The sequence below is a fragment of the Canis lupus genome, chromosome 29 (genome assembly GCF_048164855.1).
Source record: "Canis lupus baileyi chromosome 29, mCanLup2.hap1, whole genome shotgun sequence".
Taxonomy (NCBI): Eukaryota; Metazoa; Chordata; class Mammalia; order Carnivora; family Canidae; genus Canis; species Canis lupus.
This window is the reverse complement of record NC_132866.1, coordinates 8,071,433-8,091,113: the sequence shown is the minus strand read 5'-3', so window position 1 is coordinate 8,091,113 and position 19,681 is coordinate 8,071,433. Positions and strand designations below refer to the sequence as shown.

General features: G+C 48.8%; 1 protein-coding gene across 2 annotated transcripts in view; it reads left to right on the top strand.

Annotated features, from left to right (window-relative positions):
- The first annotated feature begins 18,025 nt into the window (after window positions 1–18,025).
- The window catches only part of GPR26 (G protein-coupled receptor 26), a 41,742-nt gene continuing 40,086 nt past the window's right edge, over window positions 18,026–19,681 (top strand). For both annotated transcript variants that reach the window (XM_072804993.1, XM_072804992.1), the window contains exon 1: window positions 18,026–18,742. In XM_072804993.1, coding sequence (XP_072661094.1) covers window positions 18,075–18,742 — 668 coding nt within the window. In that variant the 5' untranslated portion in view covers window positions 18,026–18,074. The remainder of the gene's footprint in view (window positions 18,743–19,681) is intronic.

Genomic DNA, 19,681 nt, shown 5'->3' with positions numbered 1-19,681 from the left:
GCAAGATATTCCCTAAAATTAGAGAAATGTGTAAAATGTATGCTTTAGACTCTCTCTGGAGGAAGACTCCCTGCCTGAGACTGGTGCATCCCTGCATCCCTCAGCCTGCAGCCAGCTAGGCATCCCACTAGGGCATTGTAATGAGTTTCAGGGCAGCTAATGCCTTTCCTGGGTAAATGGTTCAAACGCTAGGATAATGCAAAGATCCCTCCAGATTCCAGAAGGGGCTGGATGTCAGGGTCCAATGGGTATAGGAAGAGACCAGAAGATGCAGAGAAAGGCTGTCACAACCCAGAGGGGAGAGGGGATGGAATCAGAGGGGAAAATGTCTGTGTTTGGTAAGAAACACTAATCAAAATTAAAGGGGAAAAACTGCTTCCAAGGAATGTGGGGGGAGGGGAGTAAGTTCAGGGCACCATAAGGAAGAAGCAGGACAAATCCAGCCGGTGGGTTTGTCTGCAGGGGGCCTGATCTGCCACTTAGTTGGGACATTGTTGAGGTAGCAGAGACCTGGGACATGGCAATATGCTCTGAGAGGTCCTGCATCACATGCTGCTTTGAACGAGCCAGCTCTAGAGACCATGGTTGGGTCAATCAGAGAAATTAGAATATGGGCTGGGGACTAGATGGTGTAAAAATATTCCCAAACCAACAGCAAAGTAGAGATTATTTACTGAAAACAATCAGATTATAAAACATGATGTGCAGAATGATCTCATTTGGGTGAAGTAAAAAAGGAAGGATATGCACTGAGGTGTTAGTGGTGGAAAGCTCTGTGTGGTAGGAATGTGATAACTTTTCATTTTTACTTTTGCTTGACTACATTTCTCCTTGTCCATAATGCACACGCAGGGGGGCTGACCTGGTCTTTCCAGCAAGTCTGTCATTGTGCTGAGTAACAGGGACCTAGAGACAAAACAGTACGATCCAGGTGTCACCTCAGAGCTTCTAGAACAATGAAAGATTCATTAAAGGCCAAACTATTTGGACAATCTTTCTTTCTTTCTTTCTTTCTTTCTTTCTTTCTTTCTTTCTTTCTTTCTTTCTTTCTTTCTTTCTTTCTTTCTTTCTTTCTTTCTTTCTTTTCTCTTTCTTCTTTTTTCTTTCTCTTTCTTTTCCTTCCTTCCTTCCTTCCTTCCTTCCTTCCTTCCTTCCTTCCATTCTTCTTCTTCGCTTTCTCCTTCTTCTTCCTCCTCTCCTCCTCCTCCTTCTTTTCTTCTTTTAGAGAGAGAAAGAGAGCACACATGCATGAGCAGGGGTGCAGAGGGGAAGAGGGCAAGAAAAAATCCTTAGCAGACTCCCCACTGAGCAGGGAGTCTGCCAAGGAGCTCAATCCAACGACCCTGAGATCATGACCTGAGCTGAAATCAAGCATCCGATGCCTAGCCAATGGCACCGCTCAGGCACTGCAATATTTCTAAGTAAGCTTGGTAGACAAAGGGCTAATAACCCCAAGGGGAGCATTCCCCCTGGACCTATTAGAAAACACCAAGGGAAGAAGAGGAGAAGGGGGGTGCAGGGGGGAGCCAGGACACAAATAGAAAAATCCACGGAACAAGGAAATGCAAATGGCTAGTACATTTGAAAATGTTCACCCTCATTAGTAATCAAGGAAATGCAAATTGGAACCAGGAGCCAGCTCTCTCCCCATCAAATTACTAAGCACTGGAAAGAGAAAGAATAGCCCGCTGAGTGAGGAGAGGCGCTGGTGGGCACGCCCGCTCCCTACCTTCGTTGCGGGAATAATCTGACCCTGAACATCGGAACCCTTGACGATGTCCGCCCTCATGAATTCACTGCTGTGAAGTTTTCTTTAAAAAAAGAACCATAATATGAAAACTGGGATGCTTGTTGCAACACTGTTTATGATTCTGGAAAATTAAAACTCCTCCAATCGTCTGGCGTGTGAAGGATGCTCTCAGGTAGACAGTGGCAATTCAGGTGGCTGCTTTAGGATGTTGAAATGCGGGACAGATTTGTCATAACATTAAGTAAAAAAGGCCATTGACAATATCATCTCCATCAGGGAAAGCAAAAGCACAAAAAGAAGCCTAGAAAAGGATGACAAAGAAATGCCCAGAAATGTTTCCACCTCTGCCTGGAGGAGGGAGGTGTGGTCAGCTCTTTCCTTATTTCCAAATGTTGACGCATGCCTCTTACTTTCATCATGAGGAGCTAGAAAAAAATAGCAAAAAGCTGATCCTGAGGCTTTTTTTTTTCTTTTTCTTAGATTTTGGGAAAGTTGAGAAAGCTCTGAGTGCATGAAAATCAACCCAGCCAGTGGCCTGAGTGGCAGCCACCAACGTGCTGGTCAGTTCTTCCAATGCCTGTGAGCCACGGGAGCCTCCATGTCCAGGAAAGGAGGTAGGAGCAGAGGGAGGCCCAGGCTGGACGTGGACTTCCCACAGAGGTGTGGGAGCAGCCCCAGGGGGGTCACGGTACCCCGACCATCTGACTGTAGCCGGCCCCAGGCCAGAAGCAAAGCCACCGTGGCCAGAGTGGTGCCAAGGAGACTCTGCTGCCTGGTCGGGGCAGGATGCCACGGCTTCCGGAGCAGGGGCTGGGGTGGCCTGCAACGCAAGAGGGAATTGCAGGGTGCATCCCCTGTGGCCTGTGCAGGTCCCGAGTCCCGGCCCCAGCCTCCCTCACACCTTCCTGCTTCTGTCACTCTCTGGTGGGTGGCTTTGGGTAAGGCTGACCTCTCCATGGCGTGGTTTCGTCCTCTATCCTGTGGGGCATTCATTCCCTGGGTGGGACTGTGCTAACCGAATATCAGGCATTTATTCTCCCACAGTTCCAGAGGCCAGACACTTACATCCAAGGCGTTGGCAGATGGTGTTTCCTCCAGAGGCTCGGGCGGAGGATCCTTCCTTGCCTCTTCCAGTTTCTGTGTGTTGCCAGTGTTCCTTGGTGTCCTTGGCTTGTGGTAGCGTCAATGAAACCTCTGCTCCGGTTCCTACACAACTGTCTTCCCTCCGTGTCTGTGTCTGTGCCTAAACCTCCCTCTTCTTATGGGGACATGAGACATTGGATTTGGGGCTCACGCTAATCGGTATGATCTCATCTTGACTTGTTACTTCTGCCAACACCTTATTTCCAGATGAGGTCACATTCCCAGTTTCAGTGTGAACGTGAATTTTGGGGGGACTCTATTCAACCCTGAACAGATGGAGACACTAATCACACCTGCCTTATGCAGTTCTCTGAGCTTTAAATGAGTGAGTATAGATCAAGTACAGAGAACAGTGCCTGACATTTAGAAAGCACCGGCTAAGCGATGATTATTTTTCTTCAGCTGAAGCCTGAAGCTGCCTTCTGGAACTTTCCCTACTCATAGGCAGATATTCAGAGATGCAGGACAAACGGTCCAGCCATAAACATGCCCTCAATTTTACTTCCCTTAGATGTTTTCCCACGGAGGCCATAGTTTTTGATTCCTTCTGTCTTGCTCTTCATGGTCCATAATAGCCTGAGCCCCCCATCAGTGGTAGAGAAATGGGGAGCAGGGAGAAGAATGGGGTGCATCGTGGCTATCAGGGAGCTTCCTTGGTCATCGGGCCTGCATTGAACCCCCATCACCTCCATGAGGGGGGTGGCCCAGCATCTTGGCTCTCCTCTCCCTTCTTGTTTCTTAAAATGCTGTCACTTCCTGTTGGCAGCCACTCCCTCCCAGCACAGGTGTCTCAAGTGCCCAAGGAGCTCAACTGCACCAAGAGTCTACAAAGTAACCAAGGTCATGCTGTTACACCTCCTTCCCCCCCTTGAAAGGTAAACTTAGTCTCCTCTTCACCCCTGCCATTGCCATACCCCAGGGGCTGTGGCTGATCTGGTTATAAAATCACCTCTGAGGGGCACCTGGTGGCTCAGTCAGTTAAGCATCTGCCTTCGGCTCAGGTCATGATCGGGGTCATGGGATCGAGCCCCACGTCGGGCTCCCTGCTCAGCGGGGAGCCTGCTTCTCCCTCTCTCTCTGCCCCTTCCCTGCTCATGCTCTCTCTCTCTTGCTCTGTTAAACAAATAAATAAAATAAATCTTTCAAAGAAATAAAATCACCTTTGACTGATGTACTTTTAGCTAAACTGGGGGCAAATGTACTTTACACCCTGGAACTTCCTCTCAGCCCCTGGAAGAATGTTCATTTGTTATTTTGTCCACCATGCAAGTATAAAGCACAAAGATGACAATGAATGGGCACAGCTTTCCACCTTACAACTAATCTTTCTTCTCTGACAGCAGTTGTGATGGGAAGCGGTGGTGCCCACGGCTCAGGCCTGACCCAGCTCAGCCACTAAGAGCCCTTCCCTGGGATTTGTTCATGTCCAACGAGCAGAAGGGACTGGGGTCCCCTTTGGAGGTAAGTTGATAACACGTGAGGTTTATAGGTCTTCAGTCACCACATTGTCTACCAGACAAATGAAACCAGCACAGATAAGAAAACTGACATGGAGAACGGCAGGGTGACAAGTAAGGACAGAAGGTGTAGGACGGTGCGGTGTTCCTGGGGCTGCTCACAAGTGTCTATAAGACACAGACGCTCCCTGAATCAAGGTTAAGGGGCACCTCAGCTTCTTTCTAATAGATCTCTTCTTTTGCTAAACTAGTTCAAATTGGGTTCCTGTCCATTACAAACATTCCATTCTTTCTTTTTTAAAAAGATTTTTAAAAAGAGAGAGAGGCAGAAGCATGGGCAGAGGGAGAAGCAGGCTCCTTGATGGGAGCTCGATGTGGGACTCGATTCCAGGACCCCGGAATCACGATCTGAGCCAAAGGCAGACGGTCAATCACTGAGCCACCCAGGGGCCCCCATAACATTCTTCCTAAAAGAACTGACTATATGCCTGTCCTCTTGGGACAGATTATTATTATTTTTTGGTAGAAAAGGAGAAAATTGAACAAATAATTACAGCTGTGACCAGAATTATGAAAAAGAGAAACACCAGGGATGGTAAGGTCTGATGCTAGCGCCTTGGGTTTTAATGTATGCTCTCTTGTTGCTACAGGAAAGAAAACAAAGACAGAAGTGTGTGTGTGTGTGTGTGTGCCTGCATGAGTGTGTATGTGTGTGTGTAATTAAACACAAACAAAGACAGCATCTTGTTGGCCCCAGCTGAGTATTCAGAAATAACCAAACAATCTTCAAAAACAGCAATGTGCTAAGTCATCCTGGGTTTTGTTTCTCAGGTGTTGGTGGTGACAGGTGTTCTCTAAATCCAGCTCCTATCAGCTCTTCAGGACGTGTCTAACCATATTTTCACACACAAAAAAAGAATGATATGGTATGATGAACGGAAGTGGAGCCTCCCCCAGGCCAGCTAGGGATGGGGGGAGGTGAGGGTGTCACCCTCTGTTCGGAGGGAGCTCCTGCCTGTAGGGATTGTCCCGTGACACTTTGCCCACACTGCTGACCCTCGTCCCGACTGGTGGCCTCCATTCCAACAGGAGCAGAGTGTCTGCTTGTGCCATTCGTTTGTGGTTAGTGGCATCTGCCACCTTACTCTGAAACAAGATTAAAGAAAAATCAGTATGGTCCTCACATCCAAGGTATTACAAATTGAAGAGATTTCCCACACGCTTTAGGCGTTCTCACACTGCATGTGCATAAACTCTTCCTTCTACCAAAGATGCTCTTCCTCCTGGTGTAAGTTCAGGACTTAACTCAGACCTTACCTGTTCCGTGGTCAGCCAGCACACACTTAGCAAGCACCTACTATTAGCAGACACTCACTTCAAGGGCCAGGATCATAGCACCTTCATCCTGCACCTTCAGTGAGGTCCAGAGACCCTCTGTAGTGTGTTGAAGGGAAAAATGAGTGAGCTGAAGCCACATAGGAAAGTGAATGCAATTGTTTGATGATGACTTCTTAGAATTGGCTTATCAACACAGAGCTGATGTCCTAAAATCTCAGTGAAAACTGTGAACTTCTCAAGGGACAAAGAAACACTCTCACAGGGCCAGCCTTTCACATATTCTCCTCTATTCCCCAAGGTTCACCCCAAAGCCCCATGCCCGGAGGAACCCCACCCCAGCCTACCTGTATGAGCTCAATCCCTTCCACAAGAGGCTTTTGATTTCCCCTATGGATTTATACAGTGAACCTTACCAAAAACACAGCCCATCCTAGGGGAACCAGGGCACTGGGTCTTGGCTCAAGCACCAGGTGACTCAACTCAGGTGGCTTTGGCCCTTCTGTGTTCCTGTAGCTGGAAGCTGTGGCAATGGGATGGGGACAGCCCAGGGCAGTTTGCAGGATTTCAGGACTATCAGATTGGCCTTCTGTTCTGTTGTGGGCACCATACTCATTATGGAAAGGATGAAATGTCTGAAGCCACCTTCAAGCTGACCTGAACACAACTGACCTGAGACTGGACAGAGTGAGTGGAAAGCTCCCCAAGTTGTGGGAAGAAGTGGTCAGAGGCAGTGAACCTGCTCTCCTGAATTCACATGCTGACCATTCCCATGCCCTCTTTTAATTGACAGAGGAGGTAGCCCAGACTAGAGGTCACTTAACAAAGAATGTGGGCTTTGAATATATTTTCTTAAAGAATTTATTTGTTTATTTATTTATTTACTTATTTATTTAAATTTATTGATTTATTTAGTGCAAGTGGGGAAGGGGCGGAGGGAGAGGGAGAAGGAGAATCTCCAGCAGATTCCCTGCTGAGCATAGAGCTGGATGTGTAGCTTGATCTCACAACTGAGATCTCACTCTGTGATCATGACCAGAGCTAAAACCAAAAGTCAGATGCTCAAATGACTGAGCCACTCAGATGCCCTAAGAATGTGGGTTTTGGAATGAAATAGACCCTGGTCCTAATGCTGGACCTGCCAGTTCTTGTTGCAAACCTTGGACCAGTTCTCCCATACTCCGCCTGTGAAATGGGGATAATGATATGTTGTGAAGTAGAGTGACAAAACAGCATGGGATCACTCAGTGCAAGAGTTGAGGAGTCTGAGTCCTGGGTGTGTAGCACAGAGGAAGGAGAAAGGGTCTGACAAGGGATACAAGCAGGGCGGGTATCCACAAGAAGCTAGGAACTTGCCTCAAGGCCAGTTTTCCTGGGCTACAGCAAAGTGAGCTCTTCTCAGGGCCTGGAACCATCTCAGCCAGGACAATATCACTTTCCAGTTGCCTCCAGGGTCCCACTGAGGGAACTGGCCCATCTGGCTTGTGTCTGCAGACATACAGTCTATTCCTGAAAGAGTCCTTCACCGCTGCTAACATACCCTGAGGCAAACCACCCAGGGAGAAATGAAGAGAAGACTCACCTGGAGCCCAAATGCTTCCTGGCCAAGCCCCTCCCTCATCACCCATCATCCGTCAGTATTAACCTATCAGTATTAACCTTCGAGGGTCTCTGTTTGTGAGACTTCTGATCGGCAGCCACTCTGAGGCACATCTCACTGTCTCAGCATTCCTGAGGGTGTCCTTTTTGAGGGCAAGTAAGTTATACTATCTACATGGGCAATGTACCTCTTATCCCAAATCTCCCAGGGGCTGTGGGGCTAGGATGGGGTGGGGTGGCAGGAGTCAACTCATTTCCTGTCTTTTATAAAATGGAAGTAAGGAGAGATACATTCCTGACTGGGGGGCAGGTTTGGGGATTCTAGGTCCTAGTGCTATGTAACCCTCTCCAGCCTCTCATTTCCCATCTGTAAAATTTGGGGGCTGCTATAGATTATCCTCAGGGTCCTGTTAGCCTTCAGTGACCGTGACTCTGGTGAAACAGGTTTGCCTCATGAAGGACTTAAATGTGAGTAATCTGAAGGGGAGGGGGCTGGAGATGCCTCAGGGGCATTGGATCATTCAAAATCCAGACTCACCTCCCCAGCAATTTGGGCATGAAACTATGAGACCATGCGCTCGAGGAAAGACAGTGGGTTGCCAACAATAACCAGAAGGCTCTTGCTACATAAAACCCCAACAAAAGTACTCTGCTAAAAAACAAATAAAAAAGGGTTTTATTGACAAAATAGAAATTTTCAGTTGGAGTCCTGTGCTGGCTTGGCCAGAAGACTCAGTGTTGGCAAAGGCATGCAAGTCTTCTCTAAAAGCATGGAAGGCCTATGCCAAGAACCCTGATCTCTCCTGAGGCCCACTTCCCTGGACTGCTCCCCACCACAGCCTGGCCCATACACCTACATTCCCCCAGATCAAGTGTTGCCAGCGGCACTTTAGATCAAACTCTCAGGAGGTGATGAGGGTAGGGTGGGAAGGGCAGATGGAGGTTCAAATCCCAGGTCATCTGTAAAGTGGGTATAATAATGCCAAACTATCTATTGCTAAGCTAATTGAGGTGAAAGCAATACTTGCCGTGGTCTTAGGAATGCTTTATTAGAGAACACGATGACTAAAAGGTCAGTATTTGGAAAATCTTCTGAGTGTGATAGAGGAGTCCCAGGCAGCCTGTGGGTCCCATTGCCTCCTTATCCAGCAGGTGGCCTCAGTCCTGAGTCTTTCTTCTGAGGTCTAGGAGCTGCTTAGCAATATGAAATCCATGTTATCAATATCGGACATGAAAAATGCCTGTCCCCAGCTGCTCTGTTTGGCTCCCAACTTCTCCTCTTTCATTCTCGATTTTATGCTGTCATGATAGTCCTCTCTGGTCAGCGCAGCCCAGCATCCCCACATTTTGGCCCCAGAAGTGGGGACAGACACTTTCTATATCTACTTTGTGTAGGGGACTTAGCCTGCAATGCAGTGTGTGTGCTGAGCTGCAACAATGTCTCCCATCCACAGGTTCTAGAAAGACTCAAGTCTTGCTGCTTTCTTCCCCACGTTCACTGGTCCTCTGCCCACCAAGGCTGCATCTCTCCCACCTGCTCACGGAGCACTGGGAGGGGTTCCTGAGATAACATGCGCAAAGCACTTGAATTGTCCTCTATTAAGTAGATTGAATCCACACTTTAAGACCTTCCAACAAAGAAAACCACATGCCCAGAGGGTTTCATTGGTGAATCCTCCCATTTAGGAAATAAATAATATTAAATCTATACAATATCTTTCAGAAGTTAGAAGAGATGGAACACTTCCCAACTGATTTTCTGAGGCTAGTATTTAGGCACAAACATAATAAAATTATTTTCAGTACCTGTATCTGAAAACTCAATAGCACTAATGAAGGGAATCTGAATAGACAGATGTATCATGTTTACAAATTAGTAGACTCAATAATGCTAGGATATTTATTCTCCCTGAATGTTCTATAGATTCAATACATTCCCAATCAAAATCTGAATAAGATTGTTTTGTAGATATCAACGAGCCAATACCAAAATCTGTATGAGAAGGAAAAGTAAACACGGTAGCCTAAACAATTTTGAGAAGCAAGAACAAAAAAGGGGAGTCACAGTTTATTTTAAGGCTTATAATAAAGCTACAATTGAGATCTCACAATTGAGATGTTGTGATATTATAGAAGGACAGATACAGAGATCAGTGAAAAAGAAAAGGGTGTCCAAAATAAGACCCACAAACAAATGAAAATATATTGAATTGCAAAGGCAATTCAGTGAAGAGAGGATGGTCTTTTGAACACACAAGTGCTGGAGCAGTTGGATATCCATATGCAAAAGAATGAGTCTTGACTTATCCCTCACACCTCATAAAAAATTAACTAAAATGAATTACACACCTAACATAAAACATAAAACTTTACAACATATGAGAAAAGTCTTTGAGTTAGACAAAGAGTCCTTAGAACAACAAATGCACTATCCATAAAAGAAAAAAAATGGGAATTTGTACTTTATCCAAGCTAAATAGGTTTCTCTATGAAACACATTGGCTAAAAGATGAGCCCCAGATTAGGAGAAAATACTTGTAAGTCACATAGTTAACAGAAGACTTGTATCTGGAATGTTTATAAAAGAGTCTCAAAATGCAACAATCAGTAATAAAACGCCCAATCTAAAAAGAGCGAATCTGAACAAACACTTTGCAAAAGGTAAATAAAGAATGAAAAAATGGTCAATATAATTTTTCAATGTGGGAATGTGAATTAAGACCACAGTGAGATACCTCTGCACACTGTTAGAATGGATACTTTTTGAAACCCACAATACCAAGTTCTAGTAGGCATGCAGAGAAACTTGAGCTCTCATAAATTTCAGATAATAATGTAAAAATATCATAACCACTTTGCAAAACAGTATGACAGCTTTTTATAAAGGGAACATTTCACAAGTCTTTCAATGAGGAAGCATAACCCTGATATCAAAATCGGACAAAGCCGGCAGAGGAAAATAAAACCGTAGGTGGATATTCCTCAAATACATAGATGGAAAAAACCTTGAAATCTTAAGTAAAAGAAGGGCCAACTGGGAATGTGGAGTTGGTTTATCATGAGAAAGTTAATGTTTTTCACTAGATTAATGTTATAAAGGAGAAAATAGAAAGGATGACATTTTCTCCAAACTAATCAAAGGATTCACTGCCATCCTAGTCGAAAGTCCAGCATTTAAAAAAAACATTGGCAAGCCAACTCTAAAATTTATGTGTCATCAAAGAACACCATTAAGAAAAGGAGTAGACAAGCTGCAGTTTAGGAGAGTCATTGCAACAGATAAATCTAATAAATGACTTATATCCAAAATAGATTTTAAAACTCCTACGACTCAATAAGAAAAAGACAAACAGCCTATTTTAATGTTGGTTGCACTGCAAAATTATACAGACACTTTGGCAAACTGTTTGGCACTTTCTCATAAAAGTTAAATATAAACGTAGGTATTTACTAAAGAGAACTAAAACATATGTATGCTAAAAAAAATGAGTGCAAGAATGTCCATAGTAGTTTTATTCAGATTATCCCCCCAATTGCATATAAAACAAATGTCCATTAATAGGAGAATATCTAAACAAACTGTTGTACATTTATATAATCCATTTCTACCCAACAATACAAAAGAATGGATTACTTAAATACACACCAGCATAGATAAACCTAAAAAATCTTATGCTGAGTGAAATAAGGCAAACTATAAGACAATAAGTTTGATATAAAAGAGCACACGTGTATGTTTTCATTCATATGAAGTTCTAGCTCTTCGCAAAATTAATCTGTTACGATAGCAGGACAGTAGTTAGCTAGGGTGGAGGCAGGTTGCCTGGAAAGGGGCATGAAGAAAGTTTCTAGGATGATAGCAACATTCTGAATCTTAATGAGTGTTTAGATTTCAGGGATGGTGTGTTTATCAGAACTCATCAATGACATGATTTGTATCTTTCTCTATGTAGATCAAAGTTTGGTAAGAAAAAAAAAAGAATTTGCAAAGGAAAAAGGAAGCTTCCAATATCAGAGTCATAGCACACAGAACAGAATGACTCCAACAATCTGATTGGCTACTGAGCTGTCTTCCCAGTGGGGGAGCAGAAGAGGGGTGGGTGACGTCTTCCCTCCCATCTCGTTGAGCCAGGCCAGTATGACACCTTTTATTTGGATCCCCAAGTGTCAAAGATACAACATCCGGTTGGGACAGTGACTTCTGATGTTAACAGGTGGTAAATGAGGATGTATGATCGGCCTTGGGTCTGAGAGAAGCACACTCTTTTCTGTAATACCCTCTTCCTTTATCTCTCTGCCTTGAGCAAATAGTTTGGTCTTCCATAAAGTGCCCCTTAGTATCCACGCAAAATAAATGACTTTGTCCTGCTTTCTAAATCTTATTAAGTGTCACCTCCATAAAAGTTGAGTTATTTAGTAAGAGATTTATGTCTGCCTCAGTTTCTCTTGTTCCCAAACGATAAGAAAAGACCATTTTCAGGTCTCTAACCAGTCTGACTCATTCCCTCTTCCTCTCTAACTTTCTCATTTTCTCTCCCTCTCTCTCTTTGTCTCTGTCTCTGCCTCTCTGTCTGCCTCTCTCTCTCTTTCTCTCTCTCTCTCTCTCACACACACACACACATACACACACATACACACACACACACACACAGAACCTCTGTCCCCAACAGACCCACAGGCGGTTCTTTTCCTGAATCATATATAGAGCAGCACCTGTTATGCATACACAGTCCACTTAGTTGTGTTGAGGGCAGAAAGATGAGCCCTATGATTGTTTTGACTAATGCATAGTCATAGGAGAATGAGCACACACACACACATGCACACACACACACACACACACACACACCTCTTAAGCTAGAGTCATGCATGGACTTCAGCTGCCACTGCAGTGGAAGGGTTTGAATTCCAGCCAAATGGGGAAGGAAGGTCCCACAATGCCTGTCTCTGCTTTCCCTCTTTCCTGCTCCTTCCCCCTTTATCAAATCCTTGATGTGGCATCATTAAGCAGCCCAAATTCACAAGTGAGATTGCCTCATCCACCCACTTCATTCCACAGATGGGGAGTCTGAGCTACAAGAGGGGAAAGAACTGCCCAAAGGCATATGGTCAGTTAGGGCAGTGACTAGGCCAGAATCCTGAACTCCTGTCTTCTAGTGCAGGGTACTGTCCACTGCATGACACTGTCAGTGCAAGGTCTCTTTCCTATCACAGAGATGGGTTCATTCCCCCCAGAAAGTACTGGAAAGTGGTACTCAGATCAGGGGCTCCTGCCTCCTTGTTGAGGACTCATGTGACTGTGGCCCCAGTCCTGGAGTGAGGATAAGACTGGGAGAACTTCACAACCACCAGTAAAGCATGTCTCCTTTTCAGACCACTGGGAACATAGACCACAGAGGTATAGATCATGGGGACAGTCCTCAGGAAACCTAGTGGAGTCAGGTCAAATCAGGCCACACATAGGAAAGGGAGCAGCCCGGCGTGTTGTAAATGCTACAGGAGCTGATGATGGACAGAGAATGCCCAAGACATGGTTTCCAAACAGTCCAACTTCCAAAATGATAGAGCAGTATAGTTCAGTGATTAAGAGCTTTAGAATCCAACAGACCTGAATATTGCCCCTCACTAGATGTATGGCCATAAACCTCAGTTTCTGAGTATACTGAATGGAATTAAACAGCCTAGAATTCTCTCCATAAATGGTAGTTGAATCTGGCTTGTTTTAAAAACCTGGTGTAGGAATTCAAAAGACACAGACCCAGGTCAGGTCTGGGCTTCCACAGCCACTATTTCTTGAAAGTAATGGGAGAGCGAGACCCTGCTGGGAGGAGGGGAGCTGTCCACTGCCGTGGTGCTGATCCTTCCACCACTCAACCCTGGGCAGGAGCCCAGAGTCTTCCCAGTGCTCAGGACCCCTGCTAACCTCCAGTCAGTAATAGTGGGGGAGTAGGGACAGACATGGGACAAGAAACTGCGAGAAACCGCCCTTGCTGAAGATTCTAGTCCTGGAGATATAAGACAAGCTCCAGTGCTCCACTGTAGCTCAGAGACAGGAAATGAACAGAAGCCAGACATCCTTAGAAGTCAGTCCAAACTCAGAGAAGCCATTGTTCATGGAGCGGTTCAATGCCTCACAGTCTAACACTCAGGAAGATCAATCACACACTTCTGTCCTCGTGGAGCCAGTACAGGTTGCAAATAAAGAAGCTGCTGCTGCCATGGGCAAGTTTAATGGATTTTCAAGGCAAAGTGCAAACCTCACTGGCTGGCTGTGTGGGCACGGTGAGTTCCAGTGGAGAGGAATGGCTCTATATTTTGGCCAGACGGGATCTAGCTGGACTGTAGCTCCTTCTGTACACCCAGTTGTGGGGGCAGCTGTGGTGTGGTGGCAGAGCCCTGGGCTGGGGCCAGAGAGGGGATGGGCATTGCAACCCAGACTTACCATGACTATCTGTGAGAACTTGGGCAAGGTGCATAGCTGCAAGACCCTATCATCTCACCCACAGGTGGGATGGCGATTCCTATCCTATGAACTCTAAGTGGAGAAATGAATGTAAAGTGCTCCAAAGAAGGCCTGACCGATGAGGAGCTCTTGAGTTTACATGTGTCACACTGATGTCTTATACCACCCAACTGATGGTCACCCCAAAGATCCTGCTTGTGAAGGAAGACAGGATAGGAGTGATGGTTGATGAACATCATCAGAAGTGACTAAATCTGGGAGTAGAACAGAGTTGCATGATTACATGGATAGCATCCACATTCCTTCCCTCCTTTACTGAAGTCCTGGGCACACGGATTAACTTTTAAAACCTCAGTTTCCCCATCTGTATAATGGTGGTAACTATAGCCTCTCTGATATAGGGTTGCTGTGAAGAATGAGTGAGATTAGGTAGACAGACTGTCTGGATCATCACCAACCTTTGATAAATGTTCTTAGCATCATGAGTCCCATCAGACAGAGGCACCTCATCTCTTTCCAGGAGACCACCAGCCAAGACTGCCAGGCAGCAGGCTCCCTCTTCTTTCTGATGGGCCTACTGCCTCCTATTTCTGGTCTGTGGGGCCTGGTTTCAGCCATGGAGACTCAAGAGTGGCAAAGATCCTGTCCAGACAGCCAATTCCCCTTCTCCCTGCTAATAGCAGAGGCCTGATGGTCCTGTTGGAAAAACTGTTCAGTTTCTTCTGTTCACCTAGCTTGAAGGCTGAGCCAGGAGTCTGCATGAACAGCCTGTCTGGAGAGATACCACCACAGAGGTAACCACTCTGGAAGTGAACTGACGCCAGCAGCAGAGAGGACATTGGTGACATTCCAGTTTCTGTTCAGCTTATATAAATCTTTCACCTGTTTTTAAAGATAGCCATGGAAAGGACCACCTCTCACTGTGAGTATATGTGCTTTGTGTGTGTGTGTGTGTGTGCATGTGTGTATGCAAGCATAGATGTGACAAGTCGTGTGTGATCAATATAGTATCACAGTGGAAAGAACATGGTTTTTAACGTCCAATAGATAAGGATTCTAATCTTGGCTCTGCCATCTTAATTCATTCTGCCCTATCTATTGATGCCCACCTGGAGTGACCTTGAACAAATTGTGGGTCTTTCTGGGTCTTGGCTCCTTCACATGTCAAGACAGACTCATGACACTCATGCTGGAGGGTTGTGGTAATGATTCCCTACCACAGGTATATGCACCTGCCACTATGTTGAACTATATTCAACTATCTGAAGGGAAGAGGCTCAGTTCTGGTTTTGAATATGTCCTTGGGGCCCAGTTGCAGTATTTAATGACTTATGTTAATGCTGTCATGAACATCTCATCACTTCTCTCAGGTCAGAGAAGTATTCAGGCATACAGATCTGTTCACAGTGTGACAACCACCCCCCTGAGGATAGGCTCTGCACCCTGACATCTCATGTCCCCTGATCAGATGTGCCAGATGCTTGAGTTCACTCACAAGAGGCAGAGGGGCCCCAGCATTCAGGCCTGGACAGACACAGGCATCTCCCCTTCTGGTGACTATGACCTTACCGTTGGTGTCTGGGGCTCTGTTAGGACCTGCATCCAGTGAGGCCCAGGTTGGCTGAAGCCATGGGGGTTGGGTACCTGGTCACCATGGAGGCCTCCTTCAGCCTTCCTAGGAGCAGGAAATATTGTTCACAACCAAAAGAAAATTAACTGTTCTCTAGGAAACTGAGTTAAAGTATTCTGAGTGTCTTTCTGGCCTTTTAATCTTTCAATATTGCCTTTAAGAATTCAGAAGGCAGGGATGCCTGGATGGCTCAGTGGTTGAACATCTGCCTTCGGCTCAGGTCATGATCCTGGGTCCTGGGATCAAGTCCCACATCAGGCTCCCCATGGGGAGCCTGCTTCTCCCTCTGCCTATGTCTCTGCCTTTCTCTGTATGTCTCTCATGAATAAATTTTTAAAAAATCTTAAAAAAGAATTCAAAAGGCAAATTGAAAATGATGTGTGTGCATGTATGTGCATGTTCACTGGCTATTCGCTCTTGGACCTGGTTACATGGCCACTGATATCATTTTAATGTTGCTAAGTTGAGATGCTTTCAAGTTCCTGACCAAGGACACCTGCTTGAGAAGGTGACATAAGACCTTCAGAGCGTGCAGAAGGGACCCATCTATGGACCTACTGATACCTACTTCCTCCCTTACCAACTCTCTCCTGTGTGCTCTTTGAGCTTCAGTGTCCTTTTCTTGTCATTGTGGCAATGATTAAATAAAGTGTGATAATGTTGAATGTGTCCTGTAAATGTCGAAGTGCTCTGAGGGTACTAGTTAGGGCTTGGCATTGTACTTCCTACACATGCTGGTGACCGGTCAGCGTGTGCCTCCAGGCCAGAACATCAGGCCACTGTTGGAGGATGTGCTCAGGTGATGAGCAGACATCCAGCTGGCCCAATGGCCCGCTTCTCATTGAGCGTGCTCTCCAGGCATACTCACAAATCATCCTCATTGGAGTTACCTAAGAAGCCCACTGACAATGCAGAGCCCCAGACCTGCTGACTTGGAAACTCCAAGTATGACCCAAAAATCCCAATCTTTAACCAGCACCCATGTTTATCAGGTGAGTCTGCCAAACACCAAAGTGTGAGACTCATGGGCCCAATGGTGCCCCCAGAAATGTATTCCTTGATTCATTTACTTTACAGCAGTACATGGACACCTATCTCATGCCAGGGGCTGTGTGTGGGGAGCCTTTGGGAGCAGGAGATGCACAGGTGAACTCCTCACTCTCATGTCACACACCAAGTATCTAATGAAGACACCTACCCAACCCTGAATTCTGTGGGCCCCACCAGGGGGGCAAACGATGCATAGACTGCTGGTATTCGGCTCTGTCTCCTCCCCCGGGGAGGCAAGGTTCTGCACACACACCATTATAGATGCTGTCCGCCGGAGCTTTGAAAGGTAAAGAGGGAAACTGGGACTCAGCAAGGTTGCCCAGAGTCCTAGGACAGCAGTGGTGTGGTGGTAAAGGTTCAATCAGGCTCTCAGGGTTGGGGAGGGAAGCCCTGCTCCAGACACTTTCCCTGCAGGGTTTTAGTAGATGGACAGAAGGGCCACCGTCTCTGTGCACCTTCCTGACGGTAGGCTCAGACCTTGCATATCCAGAGTCCCTAAGGCTGCCACCAAGCCATGCCACCCGCCATCCTCCCCTTTTTCTGAAGAGCTTTGGCACATTATGTCATCCAGGTCCTTCATAAATTGGAACTCGCTGTCTCACCAGACCCAGGGCAGATGGTGTGTGGCTGACAGATGGCCGCAGCTGGAACTCAGGCCGGGAATGCTGAGCCACACCACGGCTCTGCCGAGGCTGGCTGTGGACGGACAGGCTGGCCCAAGTGTGCGTGCTCGGAGTCAGATAAAGGGCTCTGCTGGCTGAGGGGATGTCCAGAGGTTGTCCCAGGATGTCCCAGCATCCCCCCGCAGACTTGAGCAGCTCTGGCTGGAAGGTGATGGGAAGAGAGCACCACAGGTGCCCTGGAGCCAGGCCCTTGGTCACGCAGGATGGAGGAATGTGCGTTCCTTCGCTCTCAGCCCTCTGGGCCGAGGCAGCCTCCCCGAGTTCCCCCAGCGCAGCCCGGAGAGGGAGGAGCGCCCCCGCCCTGCGAAACTCAGCCCGGCCCTCCACGTCCAGGTCTGGCTGGGCTGCCGCTCGGCCTGGGACAGGTGGGACCGAAGCGTGCAGGTGCCCGGGCAGCCGGCCGTCTTTCTCAGACAGACTTCCTGGACCCAGCCTGTCTCGGACACCCGGAGGGGAGGGCTGGAGGGGCGGGGAGCGACCGGGAGCCAATCACCTGCAGCGGAGCCTTCAGGGCTGGTTCTCTGGGTGTGAGTGTATGTGTGTGTGCGCGTGTGTGTGTGTGTGTGTGTGTGTGCGCGCGCGCGCGCGCATCAGCGGGGATTTCTGTGATAGCAGCAGCCAGATTCCAGAGAGCGAGAGAAGAGGAGGGGGGAGGACCACGGGAGGGGAGGAGAAAGATTGGGGGTGGGAGAGGCAGACGGAGAGAGCAGCAGCGGGAGACGGCAGAGGAGCGCAGCCCGGGAGAGCGCGCGGGCGCGGGCGCGGGCGGGACCACAGAGCCGGTGGTTGCGCGGCGGCGGCGGCGGCGGCGGCGGCGGCGGCGGCCCGCGCGTGGAGGGATGGGGTGAGGGCCGCGGGGCGCACGGCGGCGGGGGCCGGGGGGCCGGGGGGGCGCGGGGCGGCGGCGGCGGGGGCGCCATGGCGACGGGTGGCGGGCCCTGAGCGCCCGCGGCGGGCGCGCACCATGAACTCGTGGGACGCGGGCCTGGCGGGGCTGCTGGTGGGCACGATGGGCGTCTCGCTGCTGTCCAACGCGCTGGTGCTGCTGTGCCTGCTGCACAGCGCCGACATCCGCCGCCAGGCGCCGGCGCTCTTCACCCTCAACCTCACGTGCGGCAACCTGCTGTGCACCGTGCTCAACATGCCGCTCACGCTGGCCGGCGTCGTGGCGCAGCGGCAGCCCGCGGGGGACCGCCTGTGCCGCCTGGCCGCCTTCCTCGACACCTTCCTGGCCACCAACTCCATGCTCAGCATGGCCGCGCTCAGCATCGACCGCTGGGTGGCCGTGGTCTTCCCGCTGAGCTACCGCGCCAAGATGCGCCTCCGCGACGCCGCGCTCATGGTGGCCTACACGTGGCTGCACGCGCTCGCCTTCCCCGCCGCCGCGCTCGCCCTGTCCTGGCTCGGCTTCCACCAGCTGTACGCGTCGTGCACGCTGTGCAGCCGGCGGCCGGACGAGCGCCTGCGCTTCGCCGTCTTCACGGGCGCCTTCCACGCGCTCAGCTTCCTGCTGTCCTTCGTCGTGCTCTGCTGCACGTACCTCAAGGTGCTCAAGGTGGCTCGCTTCCACTGCAAGCGCATCGACGTGATCACCATGCAGACGCTCGTGCTGCTCGTGGACATCCACCCCAGGTGAGGGGGGCGCTGGGGGAGGGTGGGAGGGCCCCTGGTGGGAGGTAGGGGGTCCCTGTGCGCCCCCCGACGCCCCAGCGTGCAGCCTCGGGCAGGTCCCTTGGCTGTGGAGCCTCCATTCTTTCTTCGGGAAGCTCAGGTGGAGGTGGGGGGTGGGGACCGGGGCTGCGGGTCTTGAGACAGGGGCTTAGAGCATCCACAAAGCAGGGCCACCAAAAACGTGGGTGAGATGGTATGTACGTTTTGTGAAGCCTCGGAAGAAATTGGCGTCAGGACTTTTTGGATTGCTTATCCTTCTTCCGTGTGTTTGTGGATTCCACCTTAGCCAGCATGCGGAAGGCAGGCAGTGGTCTCTGCTGGCTGCTTGAGTCCTTTAAAAGGCTCCACGCGGGCCCTGGGAGTGTGGCTTAGGCGCCCGGGGAGCCCCTCGAGAGCTCTTGGAGTGAGAATGTGCTGCTTTTCTGGGTCTTTCCTTTCTCTGGTGTCTGATGCTGCCTCTGTCTCCTGATCCTGTGTGTGAGAGAGTCCTTGGGCTGCACCTTCCTCTGTGGGTGCTGAAAGGAGCATCTAAGGGAGCTGGAGGAGGGGGGATGTCTCTTCCCGCCCTCGCCAAATGGCACTGTCCTGCGTCTCCCAGACTTGGAGGTCGGAGGCCCCTGCAGAGGGGCAGTATCACCCACAGGGCTCCTGGCACAAAACCTGCCCACACCACCTCCCGCTCACCTGGCTGCCGTCTGAGAAAGGCAGGTTGGGGTGGGCAGTTCAGGTGCAGGTACCCCCTGGGAACTCACACCATCCCCTGGAGCATCTCCGGGAATAAAGGAAGACACTCTTAGCTGAGGTGTCCTGAGCTCACCTGGGTTTTCCTTATGAGGCTAACAAATCAAGGAAGGAAATGGCTGGTGGTGTCTCTAAGGACTGTTCTTCTGTATCTCAACG